Genomic DNA, 20,940 nt, shown 5'->3' with positions numbered 1-20,940 from the left:
TTAGGACAGAGCTGCTTCTTTACTATAAGAATCGAATAAAAGAATTTTCCAATGGATTAGACATGATAATGTCATAAGTAATTTAGTTTTTGCGTATAATAAGATGAAACGAATCTCGTTGACGAATGGACGAGAAATTGTAAATCTAATCAATTTTAATACCTTCTTATCTAAGGAGACGAAGAAGCGAGCTGAAATATTCAATGAAACGTCGGACAAAGTGGAACGTATTAATAACATCATCGAAACCCGAAGAATCACAAACATGTCACATGGACGAAGATCTATAAGGTCTGTAAGAAGCTTAAGGGGCTTTCCCTTTGTGTACATATGTTAGCTGTTATCGGACCTTAGTGGTTCGTGTGTGACTTGCCGCTAAATCGCAGTTTTATTTGGTGCTTATGTTTCGTGCTTATTATTTACTCCCATACGACATACGATTGATAATTATCAAAGAAGCAAATTTGCGCTTACCTGTTCGGCTAGCCGGAGTAAATACAAAGTCAAATTGATGGAAGGAGTTTCACTGTAATACACGGTGTACCCCCATGCGCTTCCACACCATTGACCTCCGGTCGCTGGTCGACCCTTTTCCCGAATGGTCATGTAACCATCCGGACATCCTTCCGACGTGAACGATAAAAATCGACCCACGGTGAACGTGTCGAATGTTAACTGTAATATCACGAATTTCCAGAGAATACTCGATAATTTTTCTCCTCGTTGACGGTTCTTATCTATCTATGGTGCTTATCGTGGTATCGTATAAAGAATTAATTTCGTACATAACTAACTTTGTATGTATTAAAGGATGAAAAGCGTGCAGAGACGTCACCGCAAAACCATTAGGTCACTGTAGAAGTTGAAAACCTTCCAATTGATTCTGTTATTCTCGATCTTTGTAAACGATTAACGTAAAAGCACGATGGATAGGTAAAAACGCATTTTAAAAATGCATTACAGAGTTAAATTGAAACGACCTTTGAGAGACAAAGGTTCGAGCAGAGTTTCTGCATCAACTCGATATCCGATTTATTAAGAAACAAATATAGCGAAATCCATGGGCAGAAATAAAAAGGGGAATTCTACGTGTAAAGAAGCGAGGCACGAAAGAACAGGAAAGAGGAACAGCGAAGAAACACGATTAAAGAGGACATACAGAGAAATAAACAAACTTACAAAAACAATTTTCAAGAGACGATCTATTTTCGCTAAAACATCGACCACGCGCGCGCGTCCACGCGTCTATCTGTGTCCGTACGTCCCTAGGAGAAAAAATTATTGTCCCCTACTACTGTCTGGCTCGTGACAGTCTCGTTCCACTCGCGCGACGAGTCGACCGTTTATTTCCTACGGATTCAATGCTGGCTGCTCGCACGCTCGTTCGTCCGGACGCGCGCGCGCGCGCGTGCTCGCAACTCCTTTTCCTCCATCCCACCTGAACTAGATCTCCGAGATCAGAGCCGGCGGCAGTGAAATTGAGATGACACAAGAATGGCAGTCGATCTTCCCTCGGTCGGCGAACTTCCACCCTGTAGGTCCGGCCGACGTCACCGTACAACGTTCTGTTGCACACTGTAAAACCAGATAGAAAAATAAAAATCCCGCTGCGATATTCTCGCGAGATCAATGACCGCTTCTTTCCTTTCCTTTCTCTTTACCCTGATTTGCTACTACGTCGCGAATCGCGAGATTGCGAATCAAATGGGGAAGCAACAGAGGCGAACATTGGGATTCTGATGTTTTATAGTCTGCGGTTTGCACGCGTAATGCAGTTTGTCTTTAGGTAACCAGACTTTGATTAGCGAATCTTTGTTACCTTTCGGATGGTAGATTTAACACTAGAACTACCGATAGCTAACACGAAGCTATTTCTACCAAAACCAGTGAAAACGACTGGTCTTTAAAAAATACGTAATAATGGAATATTTTTATATTTGTTGATTTATTATTTTCTTACAGAAGGAATTTCATGTTATACAGTACATTTTTGGTATTGTTAATTCATCTGGGATCATAATCCCTAAACGAGGGTTGACACATTTATAAAATCGTAGAACCAGTCATTTTGGCTAGTGTGGTATTTCTAGCGTTAGAATCTAGCTATCTAGCGATCGATCCGGAATTTTCCTGATATCTGATATCATCGTATCGAATGATACGCAGTAAAAAATTTTCAAAAAGTGTGACATGTTGTAGAAAACAAGGGAACTGGTTAATTGGGGTTCGATAAACAGATTGCAACACCCTTTTGCACTTTGACAAGTATCAGTCGTTTTGATTGCTATTGGTATAAGTAGCCTTGATACGAAATTATTTTCAGTTTGAATACATAAAAAACAAAATAAAATTCGTTATATTATTCTTTTAGTTATCGTTGCGGAAAAAATATAACATGAAGTAGGAATTTTAAAAATTTGTAAAACCAGTCAATTCGACTGGGGGGGGGGGGGTATAAGTAGCCTCGATACGAAATTATTTTCAGTTTGAATACATAAAAAACAAAATAAAATTCGTTATATTATTCCTTTAGCTATTGTTGCGAGAGTCGTTGCATCGTTGCAGAAAAAAATATAACATGAAGTAGGAATTTTAAAAATTTGTAAAACCAGTCAATTTGACTTGTGTGGGTATAAGTAGCCTCGATACGAAATTATTTTCAGTTTGAATACATAAAAAACAAAATAAAATTCGTTATATTATTCTTTTAGTTATCGTTGCGGAAAAAATATAACATGAAGTAGGAATTTTAAAAATTTGTAAAACCAGTCAATTTGACTGGTGTGGGTATAAGTAGCCTCGATACGAAATTATTTTCAGTTTGAATACATAAAAAACAAAATAAAATTCGTTATATTATTCTTTCACATCGTCATTGCGAAGTAGGAATTTTAAAATAAAATTGTAAAACCAGTCAATTTGACTGTTGTGGTAGTTCTATTATTAATAAATAGAACGAAGAATTCACGTCATCGCTGTGGAGCCGGTGCGCTGTACGAGCACATCGAATACTATAAATGACGAAGGTTTCTAATTGTTACGACCAGATACGAATCGTTATATCGTACATTTCCTACTTCAGAATCCACATGGGACAATCTTTGTTTCAATCTCGCGACGTATCCGTGGCAGCGCATCCTTTGAATCTACAGCGAAAGGGTTCAACGAGAACTTAATATCTTGCATCTTGGCGAACAAACGATCGCGAAGTGTGTTCTTTAATCGATACGTTTCGGGATTGGTTGTATATTCTTGAAAACGACGTTTAATCATCGGCGTACTAGTAACCGCGTATCGAAGAGAAATAGGAATTTTAATTGAATTAAAATTGCTGGGGCGAAATGGCGGTCAGGAATCGAACGAAACAGGTCGGATAAAGGACTCACGGGTGCAATATTTCGGCTCGTCGGAGTTGTCGCCGCAGTCATTTTCGCCGTCGCAGTATTTGTCCTGGGCAACGCAGTTTCCTGTGCCACATAGGTACTCGGATGGCCTGCAAATGGAATGCAAATAAAACCTACAATATATCCTTTCGAATACGCCTCGATACGACAGATATATCGGTTTGGTTCAACGGCGGACACGCGTACGATTTAATGGCGGACCATCGCCGAATACGATCGACGCGATTTTGAATCACGATTTAATCCTATTTTCGTAAGCGCCACGAATGGAAAGCGTAACGGGGGAATAAGAGTAAGAAAATATCGATCTGCAACGCAAACATTTGTGGTTTCGAACGATTTTAAATTTGCCTGCTAAAAAATACAAGGTTTCTCATAAAACGTGACGGAGTTGTTATAAAGGGAAGTGTATTGCAGTTGACCTTGTTTCAACGTTGCCGTAGAATCACATTTCTCTTCTGATACTAACTGCTCGTCTAATTTGAAACAGAAGAGAATAATCAGAGAAGTTTTCTGCTAATGTAACTTGACAATCGACGACGAAGAAACGACGGCCGATCGATTATACCTGCAAACATTTTCCAAATTTGTCGTTGGCGTAGTGATCGCACCGGACGAGGTCTCGGACGACGTCGGAGCTGGATAAACCGGAAAACCAGGGTATCCAGAGTAATCTGAGGAGATTCCAGGGTGGTAACTAGCGGAGCCAGCCTCGATCGAGGCCGTGATCGCGGCTGCGATCAGCAGCAACCGCCGGCACATCAACATGCCCCCTCACCCTGAAAATATACAAAAAAAAAAGAAAAAAGTAAGAACAAGGGAACGTTTATCAAAGTATATCGCGTATTTCGTATCTTTGGTAATTAAAAGACGACGCGACTTTCTCTTCGGTCGAACTCTCTTCTTTGATATTAACAAATTAAATAGATCTGGCAAATTAAACGTATTGTTTATGCGCGACGATTTTAATACGAAACGCTTATTAAAATAGAAGACACGTAGTTTGGAACAAAGAGGCCAGAAACTCGGAGAGATAGCGACCGGGATTATGCTAATTCTATTCAACCGCTCGTATTTGTCTCTGAAATCTGGAATGTGTTCTTATTTCTCGGACAAACGGTCGGTTCCAGTTTGCTTGGTTCATAAGTTCGTAACAATTTTTCCTTTCGTTTCCCCTTGCGCCGTGTCCGACCGTGTCATTGACAAAACAAGGGAAAAACAAGACGTTGCGGAGAGAAAGCATACCGTTAAACGTGGGTAAATGTCATAAAAAATAAGCATATCTGAGCGGAAAACTGCGTAGCACGCGTGCCGCAAAAGCGTTCTGTTTATTAAGTCGCCGAATGGAATCTGGGCCAAACATGACCCAGGGACACGTCCTGGAAACTGGAATATGGTAATTTGGCCCGGCTCGCTCCGCGAATATACGGCACAGCCTCGTACGAGTGTCACTGGAATTGCAAGCAACTTAAGCGTGCACGGTCAATTGAATACGAAAGAGCGGAGGATGACGGAGAAATAGGGTGAAAGCAGCACATTCAGAGGATCGAGCGATTTTTTAAATTGCCGTCGAATTATGAACGTCGTGCACCGTTTCTCGAGTCTACCACGAGCAACGAAGAGAGAAAGGGTAGCTCGAAACGATAACAGTATCTTGAAGTAGCATGGTTGTACGGTCGAGAATAATCTTCAGCAATTTACGATGGATTCTGGCAAACACCTCGGGGCAACGTCTTATGGCGATTTAAGACCAAACGAGCGAATACCTCGCCCATTTTAATAAAACTTAGAAACGAAAGCGCAAGGGAACATTTGTTTCGCCGTTTAACTCCGATTGGTCGCCGAGCCGGAAATCGAACATCCGAATGCTCTGAGAACGCTCTATATTTTGACGACGAACGTGTAACGTCAACTCGCATCAGAGACCAGGCCACACACCGCGGACAGGATGGCACCCAGATATCTGCACATTCTTGGTGCGCACCCTCGATAGTCTTAAGTACCCACCAGGGGTCTTGGCATTTTCATGGTTAAGGTCCTTCGGGCCAAGCGAGTATTTCCTGCCTTAGATTTCCCTTTACGTTTATTGTCTACCACGTGTCAGCTTAGAAAGTTGGTTTTCTTCGCATCTGGTACGTTCCGTTAGCAACTTTCTCGCGAGGGCGGCTAAAACCCTTCCCGGTCCACCAACCGTCTTATTATCCAATCGGAGACGGTGTCTACTGCCCTCGCTTCCTTAACCAAAATCGTCATCGACAAATCCGATAGTCCCGTGTCCTTAGACACACCCACCCCTAGTATTCATCAGACATGGTATCGCCAGAAAGACTCACCTATTCTGTATCCTCAGAATAGTCAACGTATCTATACCGGTCTCTACCCTTGTAACAGTCGCGTACTTAACGTATCGTTGTAACTAAGTCTTACATAACGTGGTTGGAGTGAATTGTGATTTATGTTAATTCAGTGTGTGTTACATTGTGATTGCTGAATTCGTAATAAAGTTTAATTAAAACAAAATTAATAGTTGTGTTACGGCTCAGCTACTTTTTATTTTCATCAACTAACCCCAAAAATTACGTGACAAACGCGAGCGAACGTTCCTAGAGATTACACCTCAGAGACGCTCGATAATAACTCTCGGTTCGGTGTTCGTTCGGTCTCGAAACAGCGATATCCGATGAAAACATCGTAACTACCATTTGTTAACGAGAAGACATTTCTGTGGCGGCATTCGACGGCGGAACTTTCCGACGGTTTCGCGACACAAAACGCTATACCACGAAAGCGTAAGGCCGACTGCCCAATGTACCATCGATATGCCTACGGTCCTTTCGCAGAATATTTGGAAGAACGCAATACGCGGCAACCGTCGTGGACGTCTAACGAATGCGTGCGTAGTGGAGATATCGAGAGCCAACAAAGAAAAGAACAAAGAATGGTTTTGAACGAAAGATTCATTCCGTTTCGAACAGCGAAGTGCGAAGAGTCTAGCGTAACAGCGAAGCAAACACATTTGAGAAGTGTGATCGTTGACCGTTAATCGTTTAATAAACTTTTTTGTTGAATATCGAGAGTGTTTCTTGAGCACATACGCATTAAACCACTTCATTTCCAAGAATGCTGCATGAAACCATTCGCTCACCTCTGCGATTAACCTACAACTACGGTCATAGCCCGTAGTAGATGATCGGACCAAATATAATATACAGGGTGGTTGGTAACTGGTGGCACCAATTCTATGCAAAAAAAGAAGTCGAAAATATAGAATAAACATTTTTTTTTTAATTTTTCCATCGAGACAACGATCTACAGTGAGATCCGTTATAACGAGACGCGATAAAGTGCACGCGTACCGAGCGAAAATTCAAAGTCGATTTTCTCGAAAACGAAGCCTCGAACGAAAAATTTTTATTCTATATTTTCGACTTCTTTTTTCGCCTAGAATCACCCCCTTTCCGCTTGTACCGCCAGTTACCAACCACCCTGTATAACAGCTTGTTTACGTTTTCGGCTCAAAATTCTCTCTTAGGGGGTTAAATGAATCAACCGAGCATTTTGGAACGTTCGCGGAACATTCTTAAAGCGTTTGGACCTTAGATTTCCGATTCATCCGAACAATCGCCAAACATCGAACTTGCTCCATGCTCGTTTACGCGTTCATTTTACTCGCTTCGTTTAGACGCACAATTATAAGTGTCGTTCTGCGGTACCGAGTTTTGTACCGTCTCTCGAACGATGGAGCAGAAAAAGATGGCGATGAACGCGATGGAAACAGGAAAACGACGGAGAACGAGCGTCTCAGGGCGGTTTTAAAATCAGTTTCGACCGTTATACCGCGACGAGGACTCGGTGATCCGGTAATCCGACAGAACGACGCGACGTTCCAGGAACGGTCGGACCTGGGTTAAATTGCCCGCACCGGCCTCGAAATTGGGTCGGTGCACGAGAAAATCGACTGCAGATTGAGAGGACCTCTTCGCGGTGGATCAACCGTCTCTCCTCCTCTTCTCTTCTTGATTTGTCCTTCCTCCTCCTCCCTCTCTCCTCCTACTTCTTCCCTCTATCCACGGTCGTTTTCATCGATGCGAAATTGGGGCCGGTGAATCGTCGGCCAAGAATAGGCAGGCTGGATCGTCGATCGACGATTCCAGCTTTCACAGAACCCGATGGTTGTGCCGGTACTTAGAAACGCGGCCGAGGAAGAAACGATTTTGCGTAACAACCGAACTCCGGCCGCTCGCGCTCCAATTCGGCTGTATTGCAGCTGCCTTCCACGCAAATTGGCCGCGTATTTTGGCCTTCTTCGTCCACCCGATACGATGATCGTGCCAGCCATGTCTGTAATTGTACCTGCCGGCGAAATTATTTCCACGAGGAAACACGCACGGCACTTTTCCATTATCTTCGTCTAACCTTTCCCATCCGTTTCTCGTTCTTATTTCTTTGCTATCGATTCGAAGATCGGATTACTCTTTAACGGACGAGTACTTTAGAATAAATAAATTCTAGTCTGTATATTTAATTAATTGTCGATATGTTGATTAACAATATATATCGTCGAAGCGAAGTGCCTAATGAGCCATCGATATCCCAATGGTCCTTCCGCCGAACATTCGAGAAGAAGGCGTGCGTGGCAACGGTCGCGGACGCCTAACAAACGTGTCACACGCTGAAGAAGACCATCCGCTCAGAAACAGTAACAGGATAGACTAGACATCCTGCATACCACAGCCATCGAAACAGTAACGAAATAGTAAAGGAATAGGCGCCTCTGATATACACCAGACGACAAATCCTCCAGAGGGACTAAAACTTCAGTATAAAAACCCTGCAAAATAAGCGCTCGCCCCAATCTGTTAAAACATTTTCACCCAGTCTCTTGTAACACTTTGAATCATTCTGTTGTAATACTTTGAACCGTCAGCCTGTTGGATTTGCATAATAAATTCTGTTATCATATATTGTTACACTCTACCTAAATCAGGTTACATACCGCGGGCAAGATGGCAACCAGATGTCCGCACATCCTTACTGCGTACCCTCAATAGCCTTAAGGACCTATCATAAATCTCAGGAATTTTCTAGCTAAGGTCCTTCAGACCGAACAAACATCCCTTTACTGGATCGTTTCTAAAGCTTATTGTTTACTACGGAAAGACACGGGAAACTTAGTTTTTCTCACGTACGATACTTCCCTACTAGCGACTTTCTATCGAGGGCGACTGAGACCCTTCCTAGTCCACCAACCTTCTTATTATCCAATCAGAACCAATGTCTACTGCCCTCACTTTCCTAACCAAAATTGTCATCAACAAATCCCATGGTCCCGTGTCCTTAGACACACCCCTCACTAGCTTTCCTCCGACACAGCATCGTCACTTTACTGCGCTTATTTTTCATCGTTAGAATAGTCAACATGTCAGTACCGGGTTCAGTCCTGTCTTTTCCCTTATTGCTACGTCAACTATAACAAAACTCTACGAGCCTTGCTCTATCACCAACGAATAGTGTGCCAGTGTATCGCATCTCTATACGCTAAATCATTGTCCACGATATACAGGGTGGTTGGTAACTGGTGGTGGTACAAGCGGAAAGGGGGTGATTCTAGGCGAAAAAAGAAGTCGAAAATATAGAATACAAATTTTTCGTTCAAGGCTTTGTTTTCGAGAAAATCGACTTTGAATTTTCGCTCGGTACGCGTGCGGTACGTTATAACGAGACGCGATAAAGTACAGGCGTACCGAGCGAAAATTCAAAGTCGATTTTCTCGAAAACAAAGCCTCGAACGAAAAATGTTTATTCTATATTTTCGACTTCTTTTTTCACATAGAATCACCCCCTTTCCGTTTGTACCACCAGTTACCAACCACCCTGTATAAAGTTCAATTTCTTCACCTTATTCGTGAAACGTTCGAACTGCTACGCGAGGAGATCACCGGCGATCTATCGGTTTCGTGATTTCTTGCGTGACAAACGCGTGGATAGTGAGGATACTAAGGGACGACAAAAAGAGAAGAATCGAATCCGATCGACAGTTAAGTTTGAACCAGGCGAAATTGACCTAGCGAGATTGACCTAGCGAAATCCAGAGCGATACGCGACGCGATTAAAAGAGCACACTTGTTAAGGAATATATCGTTGACCTAAACACCGAGTGATTATTTAACGCATAGCAACAGCCGATATCACCTCGTATTTCTGAGAATTCTTGATAGAAATCGTTCGATGTACTTCTCGAGTATCCTTCCGTATTTCGATATATCTTGACAAAAGACAAAGTTCAAATTCAAGCGAAATGACCATCATTAACGTATCTTCTCTCGGAACATCCCGTACACAAGTTCCAAGAAAGCCGTAGTATTATTCCTGGCAACTACGCGCGCCGATAAAAGCTCGTTAATGTCGGCCGATTGAGCATCGAAAATTCTTAGCCGGAGACGGAGGCTCGGAAACTTGCTATTCCGTGCGTTCCATTAACATTTGCCATCTCGGTTACCCTTTAATCTCGCCAGAAATAGGGGCACCGGAATCGTTCCAGGTTCACCTTCGGCCGGTTGGCAAGCGGCGCCTCTTTCCGCGTTATTGATCACACGGCGGCCTTTTTACAATCAATTGCTGTTCCCTCGTGGTCGATCGATGCGAATGCCGGTTCGCAAAAACTGTCTGGAGCCCGAACAGCTCCGACAGCGGAGGGAGCACCGGGTTAAAATTCAATAAAACCGGTGGATCGTCCTCTATCGGGGCGCTGCTCATAAATTTCCGTGAAGAAGCTACAACCTGTTGCTTAATTATAGCTTCTCACGCGGCCGCGACCGAGCCTCTCTCTCTCTCTCTTCTTTCTGTCTCGATTGGTATGCACGCCTCGAAAATCGATGACTTCTCCCGCTGTACTGGCCTCGATACCGGGACTAAAGAGTTTCGCGACCGCTTTCATTCATTTCACCCTTCTGGTCAGCCGTTTCGCGGCTCGAAAATCTACCGACAGTTGCCTCCATTCAGGCCGAAACCGATACCGATCGATGGTTGCCGCCATTCAATTCAAATATTCGACAATGTCTATCCATATTCCGTTGCGTCATTTTGTCCGACGTCTATAGACCCTATGACTCGTTATAGCCTTCTGTTCATTGAATAGCTGGTTTCGATTCGGCCAGGGAAGAGTGCCAGAAAAAGTGAAGATTTCGGGGAATAAGTGATACCAATGAGAGTGAGAGAGAGAGAGAGAGAGGGGGTGAGAGGTAAGGGAAGGAGACGGGGAGGAGATGTAGGAAAGTTAGTTTCCACGTGAGAGATTTCGTAACGAGGCTCGCCTGCAACCGTAGCTCGTGCACAGCAATAACGTGATATTAAAAATTACTGGTAATAAATAAGGCGGAAATTGCTGCGCGGAAGATGGAGGATTTTCAAGATGTATTACGCTGCTACTCGGACTTTGTAGTGGCTTAAGGCGAAGCATCTAGGAAAAATACAGAGAATGATTAATGCGTTTGGTTACACGACTGAGTTTCGTACAAACGATGTCACTCGTTAAATTTCGCCGATCGTAAGCAACGTCGTACGATATTAGAAAAACCGCATTCCTTTGGAACAACGCGATCGGTGGCAACGATCGATCCGATCGAACGCGAGTGAAACGCCGAAGACGCTCGATTATTATCGATTATAATATAATCGAATTCGAATATGTCGATCGTCTTCTACGTCGTACGTAGGTACGAGTTTGATGAAAAAAAAAAAATTTAGCACGTTATGCCACGTATTGCGAAAATGTTGCCAGGGCTAAGGGTTGCAAGGTAAACGAACGATGGAGATTTTTTTTATCGGAACGAAGCACCGTCCACAGAGTCCTGTGTTCCTAGGATCCGACCGTACATCCCTCGGGTGTTACGAGACAGATGCAACGTGTCTACGTATTGGTGGAATAGGAAAACTGCGCATATGTGGTGGAACAAAGTTGGACGTTGGCAGGGAAAAGTGCCAGGAGGTAGTGAAAAGGGAAGGAAATAAGTGTTGTACGTGATGGTGCGGCTTGTCGTTGCCAAAAATCAAACTTTCCGGACCGTGCAAACCTTACCCGACACACGTAGGTGCTCGGTTATAAATAAAACGTAGGAACTGTGTATTTTGTAATATTATATTCGACGGAGGTCGCTTTTCAATTGTGCATTAGTCGTTAACGAAACGGAATATCCCCTCCCGCTACGGTTGATTAATATTTGCCCGAAAGCCCGGTCGTTTTGTGCAGTAAAAGCGAGCTATTTAATTACATCCTATGGTTGGGTCATTAAATAAATAAAACGCTGCCAGCAGGCGGAACGAGATAAAATTTTCATGCTGGTATCGCGAACGAGATCAGAGGCAGATCAAATTTTCAATGGATCTTTGACGCCATCTATTTTTATTATTATCTTTGCTAGAGATAATTTGTCGGACCAGATATAGAATAAATCTATCAGCTTCGTAAATCTCAAACATAGATGCCGATATTAAAATTTATTTTAGTTTCGATGAAAAGATCGAAGTCTTTGGATCTTTACATTTTTGATTTTCGACCATCGTGGTATCTTTTCGTCGAACTCGCATGATTCCGGATTTAACGAAACTGTATTACGCTGGCGAATTAGCATTTGGAAATCCCTCTTAACACCATCTAGCCACCCGTTTCCCATCCCTCTATTATTTCGTAGTCTAAAGTCTTCTAGCTCCTTAATTAGTCTTGGTAATCTCACAGCGTCCTAGCCCGCAATTACACCGAGCTGCTCATTAAATTTAATTCTCACGGTTGAAATAAATTTCCTTTATTTACCAGGCAGCTCGTTTGTCATCGATTCTTTGGCCGATTGATCGAGCGGAACTACAGGCAATCTCGCTAGATCAAACACAGCCATCTTGCCTTTCCTGTGGCGAGAGCTGAGTAAGTAAACCGTGCTTGGCGCGACCTGACATCATCAGGATTTTATCTGGTCGGTAATTTCTTTCCATCGATTCCGCAAAAAGTCAATTTATTCAAGACCCGCGTGTACCGTGGCGCTGATAAATGTTCCTTTAGCCCTCGTTTTCTGACCACAACGTGTTGCGTCATCCCACGTACGACCGATTCTCCTGTCGCGCATTATTGTATTCTCCGTCGTACGTTTCCATTTTTACTCGTCAAAAGTATCTCTCACCTCGGTTTCTTCTCTGTCTCATTGTCTCAGCGACGATATCGTAAAAAAATCCAACGTAACCGAGAAACAAGGCAGCCGGTAAATCCAATTTTCGTCTAAAGGTCAGCCTAGAAATTCCACCTTACAGCTAGGTAGAATTTGGTCCCCTCTTATTAATCTCGTTGTCCAAGTTCCGTGGTGGAGATCTGCCGATAATCCGATAGTGATCGCACGACATCGAGTTACATCGTTGAAATTGAAAAATGCCTAAGCTGATCGGGATTTTGAAATTCCAAGAATTCCAGCCTCGTCTGTTCTTACTGTCGTCGTTCTGCAGCCTATCTCAATTATATTCCTATGGTTTCGAAGCTGGTCACTCGCACGTAACGGCTGTTAACCAGCCGACAAATTCAGTTTGCCGCTTCTGGTTGGCGATTCCCTCGAGCTTTTACGATCTTTGGCAACGAAATGTCGCCTCTCGTCATCCTCTTATCGCGTATCGAGGCATCTAAACAAAAGTATCTGTATCGCAGAATGAAGGGGCGTAGCATAAAATTGATGTGCCGACACATTCATCAGCGGCGATTTTCAGGCAAGTTTCAACCCTCTTTTCAATCCCCTGTTTCCCCGCAATTTATACCAGTCCGCGTAAACATATCGCGATCATACCGACAAAACAAACACATGTATTACCAGGCTTGTCTATCAGAAGCTGGATAAGAGCGGTTGGCGCGACCTAGCATCATCAGGATCTTATCTGTCGCTGGTAATCTCGCTCCATCGGTCCCGTATCCCGGTTCCATACACGCGTCATACATCACCGTGGCACGTTGCGCTATATAGCTAAGCCCTGACGTTTAGCTTTTTGCGAGAGCGTCAGCGAGAACACACGTAGTATGTGCGGCGCCATGTTTCGATCCACGGCCAGGAGTCCCATTATATCTCTTCCTTCTCCTTCCACCATCTCCTCTTCCTTTTTTCCATCCCTTTTTGTCTATTACTCTCTATTCTCTATTTTTCCACTCTTCTTTCCGCTGCATCGCCCAGGTACCTCGTCGAATTCAGAGGCCTCGTCCTCTCGTGCGGAAAAGGCAGTCGAGCCAGGGAACAGCACGTGAACGAAGAATACCACGCGATTGTTAGGCGTCCCCGATTAATCTACGACTTCTTTTCCTCCTCCTCCTCCTCCTCCTCCTTCCCTTCTCCTCCTACCTCTCTGTTCTGCTCTCGTCCTCTATGTCGGTGTAATGGTGCTCGTCTCTCCTTATGATTGCGACGACACAAAGACACAGCTCCACTCGTGTAGACGGCCAAGATAGATATAGTTAAGTGGGTGAACGTGGGTGTCATCGACAGCAGCCGACTATAGCCTGGTTCTTTTTCTTCTCTCCTACCGTAGACGCTAATCAAAGTACCACTACGAGTACACGCGGCTTCGGAGAAATATACGGAGAATAGCGGATTGATTGGCCGAGGAGTCGCGTCGTTTCTGTCAGGGAAACGACGAAGCTACGCGCACAGAAATGGAAGATCGATGCGTGGAATTTTATCTGGCAATTTTTAACCTGTCGTTAGAAGCGCGTTTCGCTGCCGGGGCAAAACTCTGGCAAATTTCCCTGTACACCGACGTACGTAGCTACCGGTTTGTGGCGGGACAAAGAGAAAGAAGAAAGGGAAGGAACGGCGGGACACACTAGCAGCAACATTTTAATCAGCATGGGAACAGTTTGCAGCCTCCAAGTTTTGCACGCGGGATGACGTGTACGTTACTCCTTCGTTTTTTTTTCTTTCTGAAAATTTCGTAGCAAAGCTTGACAAATTGAGGAACGCCGAGAGTCACCGGTACAAAGGTAAAAATTTATCTTCAGTGTGTATATATTTCGGCGCACGCGCGCACAAAAAGCGGATCGGGGTGGGTGGGGAGACGAGGAGGGGGAGAAAAAAAAAAGGAAGAAATGTTAATCATGGTCTATTTCTATGGCGAATGAAAACTGACGTTAAAAAGTGACGTATAAAAACAGCAGTTATTCCCTGCTCGGCCAGAATAAATTAATTACAAACGGAATGGTCGGGTTTCTGCTTAATTGCTCGTTCTTGTACAAATTTTTTTTTTCGCGTTTCCTTTGGCCAACACTGGTCAAGCCGAATACTCCTGCCAAATGAAAGAATCAACCGTGAAATGGCTACTTCCGTTAGGACAGAAACGGTCTCCGCAGGATTTCCGACGTTTTTGTACCGGCCACCGCACGAAACAAACAATAAAATTTATTTACAGACGTTTCAACCTCTGTGACCTCGTTCTACCAGCGTTAAAATTGGAACACAGGATATTTTCGATGGCCGTGCCACTATTAAATTTCGTCATTTTATGTAGACCCTCGTCCAAGCTCAACAGAGCCGTAATGCACCAGTCACGGCAGCAGGATTAATACGCGAATCGTGCATTTATTCGACGGAACTGTTTGTTTATCAGGAAGTTGACTGGGACCCTGTCGGAGTTTACAACCGCCCCTGTCGCTCTTCAAATAAACCTCTCTCGAAAAATCGATGCGCAATCACGGAACACCACTGACGAAATTTCGCTAGTGCCGGGGCATCAACGAACGCGTTATTCTATCGCGACTATCGTGCCAAACGCGTTTCTAATATTTATCGCCAAGTTATTCGAACGATCGTGTCAAGATTCCGGATAAATTGAATGGAAACCTCGTGTAAAATATTTTGCGCACATTCCGAGTAAAAACGATCTGTAACACTTTCGCTTCGAGCGCCGTTTATAGGCGGCGACCACGCGACGACTCCTGGATCCGGCACCTCAAATATCCGGCATCAAAATGACGCATATACAAGTAGTGAATAATATATTTTTTCGTTATCATCAGAACATCTGATGATTTTATCGACATATTGGATTAATCGCTTCTTAACACGTTGGTCGCCCAGCGTGATTCGACTAAGTTTTCCGCGGAGCCCAAATCCGACCACCGGTACGCAGAACGTAAATGAAGCGACAAGCGGGAATTCATTGTTTATCGCCTTCGATTCATCGTAAAGAGAAGATTATTTAGCTTTGAAATGGAGAAAGCGATAAGCTTTCCAGCTAGAGTATTCCGAGGGATCTCATGGCAGATATCTCAGATCTTTCATTTAGTCGAGAAGCATACTTGTGAGATGTACATCAGTGATTTGTTCATCCTGAAAATGTCGAGTAAACAGGGTGAAAATATATTTGAAAGCGAGGAGAGTAGCGATGACGAAGTCTACGACTATTGTTCGAAGTGCCGAAAATCAGCCGAAATGTGTTTGGAACGTTTTAACAAATACCACGCGATATAGCATAGTGTAATATTTTATCCAGAATATAAACTAATAAAAAAGTATGATGTAATGTGTTTTTAATATTTTTATCTTGTACATCCTATATATAATATCCTATATTTAATTAACTCGAACAAGAGATACGGGTGACATAGATATGGGTGACGCGGCGATCAACGTGTCAAAGTTACTCATTGTTGAAACAACATCGAAACGTTTCGCGCAATATATTTCAAACATCCAAACGATCGTATATTGTTTCATGCTAAAAAATATATTAAATCCATTAGCAGTGAAACGATATTTCATATGCGGTTCTTACAAGAATCGTTGTTATTTGAGACTTAGGAAAACGTATATACAGGGTGGTTGGTAACTGGTGGTACAAGCGGAAAGGGGATGATTCTATGGGAAAAAAAATCGAAAATATAGAATAAAAATTTTTTTTTAATTTTTCCATCGAGCAACGATCTACAGTGAGATCCGTTATAACGAGACGCGATAAAGTGCACGCGTACCGAGCGAAAATTCAAAGTGGATTTTCTCGAAAACAAAGCCCCGAACGAAAAATTTTTATTCTATATTTTCGACTTCTTTTTTCGCCTAGAATCACCCCCCCGACCACACTGTATAGCAACCACGCACACTGTGCGTATCTCTGGTGCGCGTTTTCGTTCAATGACAGTACTTCGGCGGACTGGACCGTCGAAGCGAAAGGGTTAAGATACACCGTTCGATAAAACACTGGTAACGCGCTTCTCGTATTCGTTGTCTTCTACAACGAAATATCTACAACCTGTGTGCGCTAAAACGATCAACAGAGATCGTAGACTCGAGTTTATTATTCAACTTTGATCAAAATGCACTATAAACATTTATTATTCCAGGTTTCCATTGAATTTAGTTGAACGTACGAACAAAGATTATTCTTCTCTACAAAAGGTCTGCTTCAACGCTGAAAGGTTAAAGTGAAAATCTACACCTCCGCGTCCTTTACGTCTCGTTCAATTCGTTCGTTTCAATATGCTTTCTTGCCTGAAGACCTAGAAGAAGACCCATGTACTTCTCTCGTCTCGTAACCTAGAAAACTGGTGCGCCTGGTGAATGCAAAAAGCAGAGGCAAAGTGTTCTTAGGGAAAAGGGAAATTAACCAATCCAAGAGGGCCCGTCTCCGCGCAACATATTATGTCGGCTACAAAGAGGTTGACAAAGCGAGACCGTTGGCGGATGAAAAATTTCTAGACCATCCCTCGTAATCAAGGACATGACTAATGGACTCAGCTGGCTATGTTGCACGTACCGCCAGATAGAATGCATAGCGGACGCGCGCCTTCGGGCTACGTGTCTCTTTCACGCAACCAAAGTCAATAGTCGTCGTTATTTGGCAGCAAGGGGAACACGTAAGTTCAGCCAACTGCTCGTGAATATCGCGATCCGAATCGGCGAGTACCGCGGATCGATACTTATTTTGGGTTCTGCTGGCGCGAATAATTGAAACGGAAGCGGTGGATGACCTGTCGTTAAGCGGAGATCGTTGCCCGATAATCTCAAATCTCCGTCTATTCTAGGAACGATCGTTAATATGATAAAACTGAGAGGAAGAAGAAGAAAAAGAAGAAAAAGCGACAGGCTGGAAATAGAAGAGAAGTAACAAATTAAAGCCAAAGGAGACGGTTAAATAGGACGTTGAATTTCACGTGGGATCGGAACATTTCGAAGAATCAGACCACAGAGAATTTCGATCGCTTTGAATATAATGTCCGAATCGAAGGATGTTTGAGAATGTTGAAAAAAAAATCTTGAAACATCGGTGGCCCTTAAGCGCCTCGAGAACGGCTGAAATATGCAGCAGGTGAGCTCAGACAAGAGGAACGAGGAAGCGTAGAAAGAGATGGGCTGATAAGAGATTTAGAAGGGGCGGAATAAAAGAGGTGAAAAAGAAGGAGAACGTTAGAAGAAGACGAGCAGGCAGCAGTCGATTAACTTTTCACTTGGCGTTATTACTTTGGAAACAGTCGTACGATTACACGCGACTAAGTCGCTTTCGAAAAATTGCGTTTCAAACATCGTTCGATCGATACGCCGCCAAATTCGCCCGGTTGATTTATCGTTAACGATATTATATTTTGAACTTGCTCGTTTTGTATCGTTTTGCTTGGTCCGCCGCGCTCGTTTTACGACGCGAATATTTTATTCTCCCCGTGGCGAACGGAACATTCGCGTGTCTCGTACGGCTACATTTATCTTTACATTTTGCTAATTTCGACGCTCGGATTATTCTATTACCTATAAACATTCTCTCGCTGCACTGAAAATTATCCGGAAAAAATGTACGCGGGAAACTACCGCGGATCTGGATTTTTATCTCGCCATGTAACACTGGCACGAGAAAAACCACGACGAAACGTACAGAGACGAATTGACGCTTTCGCGCACGCGTGTCAACCTGCATATCACCGACTCCGATTTATGGAACGTTTGAAATCTGATTTTCAAGATCGCTGAAACACAGATTACAGAATGCTCGGTCGAATTAAACGTGCCACTCTCCGCTCGCGGTTTTTATTCCGCGATGGCGTAAAAAGATATAGGAGTTTTGCAACGACGAGAAGAAAAAGAAAGAGAGAAGGAAAGAAAGAAAGAGAAAGAGAGAGAGAGAAAGAGAGAGAACGACGTGTATCTTGCTCGATGAATACGAGCGAGAGAATTCAGAAAGGCGAAATAATCCCCTGTTTTATGTATCCGACAGAATGGCCGCGTGCGCATGCACGCAGATACGTGGTACATGGCTGGCGAAGTTAACCAAGAGCTTGTAGGCGAACAAAAGCCTGTTGTTATCCGGCAGAGGGCAACCGTTCGATCCGGCTAGCAACATCAAATTTCTGTTTGCGAAAATCTGTAGCCATTTAACCATCGAATCCTACCGCGATATTATCCACCTCGTATAAATAGGAATCGAAACGCGAGCTGGCAAAGCGAGTACAATCGCGGATAAAGAATAACGAAATGATTAATTCGTCGCGAAGCAGATTCTTTGAGCGAATCCGCTTACCTATGGTTGGCCGGTGATACGGAAGAATCGACGGGCACGGTAACTGGGTATCAGGTGGCAGGTGACGCTTGGAATCATTTTTAAGCGGTCTAATTCTTTCGCGTTTTTCTTTTCCAGCGAACAATGATTTATCGCGTCGTAAATTTTTCAAGAGGATTCCATACAAAGAGAAGTTCGCGAAAGAGAGAGAGAGAGAGAGAGAGAGAGAGAGAGTGGAATAAAAGGGAAGAAGGATAGCGCGGAGATACAGAAAGAAAAATAGAAACTGAAACGAGAATAGGAGCGAACCGGGAATGGGAAGCGAGGGGGGTGGTAACATACAACGACGAGAAATGTGGAGCAGAAAATGAAGGACGTCGAAGTGAGAATAAAAAAGAAGAATACAACGCGTATCTAGATAAATAGGTAGATAAATGTAAATGGACGGATAGATAAACAGATAGACGGCCAGATGAACCTTTTATTCCGGGAACTGATATTAAAGGTGTGTAGAAATAGAAACAAAAAGAGAGAAAAAAAAACAAGCGAGGGAAGGGGGGCGAGGCGGAGAATAGAAGCGAGAGAATGAGGAAGAAATTGTCGAGAGCAGTACTGCTAATATCCTGGGGGCGGTCGTGGGATAGCGTGCACCTGCGCGTATGACAGATACGCCCCTGGCATAAAGGCGACATTTAGGTCACCGGCTTTTACCGCGGCAGGCTGCACATGTAGACAGGCCTTACCAGCGATCGTTCTCGCTACTGGCATCAACGATGCCCTTTCTTGCAAACAAAAAAAGATATTCCATCTACCCTTTTCAAGACCATTTAGAACGATTACTCCGTTATTAACCGAAAAGAATCGATCTTTTTTTAAGATTACGATACAGATGCCTACTATTTTATTTTCACAATTATCTTCTCTCTCTTTCTCTCTCTCTCTTCTTTTTTTTTATTTCTTCTTCAACTGGGTTCTCTTTTTTGTTTATATAGTTCGTTAGCCGTGAATCGAACGTGGAAAGAAACGGAGCAGGACTTCTAAACCTTCTTCTTTCACGACTATCTTTTACGATACGACGTAAGCGATATATTTGTCGTTGCACGCTCGACGCAATTCATTTTGATCGTATCGTTTTTATGATCGACACAGTTAGACGGTCACAGTGGCATGTTAGTCCCGTTACCTAAAGGGAACAATGGCATCGAATGCAAATAGCAAGAAATTATAACGTCAATCGATTATATCTAGCTCTAATATATTTAGTCGGACCGTATGACGTTTATGTGCCCGTAATGCAGAGCACTTTAAGCACAGCGAATGTGGACAGAAAACTCTGGCTGTCTCCCTTCCTCTCTCTCTCTCCCTCTCTCCCTCGTCGAAATATAGGTTGGCCATTATATGTATATATTTATCCATTCGATACCGTAGGCCAATTATCGAGCACTTTGCTATGGAATAAATTACAGAAGGATAAATTGCATAAAGATCGTTCAACGATTCCGCTTATTTTCTCTTCTCTTTCTCTTTATCGACAGTTTGCCGTATCAAGCTTGAATAATACACGGCAAAAATACCTTTATAGATGAGACACGTATCGCGAACGGGTCAACGATGTACAAAAGTTGAAACGCAAAAGTGCCACTTTTTAAAAATTATTAACTTCTTACGATCAACGTCGCAAACCTGTTCCAGAGGCACTCGCCTTTTTCCATTCGAATCGTAACTCTCATCTTTGTACGATAATTGTACGATGCTATTTAAATTCTCGTTTCGCTCGCGTGCCTCCTGCCTATGGTCCCTGCTAAAATAAATATTTCATCGCGGCATTGTTTATTTGCTTATCTAGGTGTAGACGAACCAAACGAACGTATCTCCGTCCGCGTTGGATTAAAAATCCATGCATTATTAAACAGGCTGTGTTGGTTGCTCCCCGGCTAACGTAAACTTGCTGTTTACGCGATTCGATAAAACTCGATCTAACGGTTCGCGCGTCTTTAACATCGCCGCGACGTCGCTATTCTGTCATCTGGCGACAAGT

General features: G+C 43.3%; 1 protein-coding gene across 1 annotated transcript in view; it reads right to left on the bottom strand.

Annotated features, from left to right (window-relative positions):
- The window catches only part of LOC117236320, a 46,243-nt gene that overhangs the window by 4,287 nt on the left and 21,016 nt on the right, over positions 1–20,940 (bottom strand). The window contains exons 2-5 of the mRNA XM_033499157.1: positions 3,973–4,183; positions 3,387–3,493; positions 1,439–1,575; positions 475–675 (exon numbers count right to left, since the gene is read on the bottom strand). Coding sequence (XP_033355048.1) covers positions 475–675; positions 1,439–1,575; positions 3,387–3,493; positions 3,973–4,172 — 645 coding nt within the window. The 5' untranslated portion in view covers positions 4,173–4,183. The remainder of the gene's footprint in view (positions 1–474; positions 676–1,438; positions 1,576–3,386; positions 3,494–3,972; positions 4,184–20,940) is intronic.

The sequence above is a fragment of the Bombus vosnesenskii genome, unplaced genomic scaffold, assembly GCF_011952255.1.
Source record: "Bombus vosnesenskii isolate JDL3184/JDL3185 unplaced genomic scaffold, Bvos_JDL3184-5_v1.1 scf7180000013348, whole genome shotgun sequence".
NCBI lineage: Eukaryota > Metazoa > Arthropoda > Insecta > Hymenoptera > Apidae > Bombus > Bombus vosnesenskii.
The sequence above is the reverse complement of the archived record's forward strand: the minus strand, read 5'-3'. Positions and strand labels throughout refer to the sequence as shown.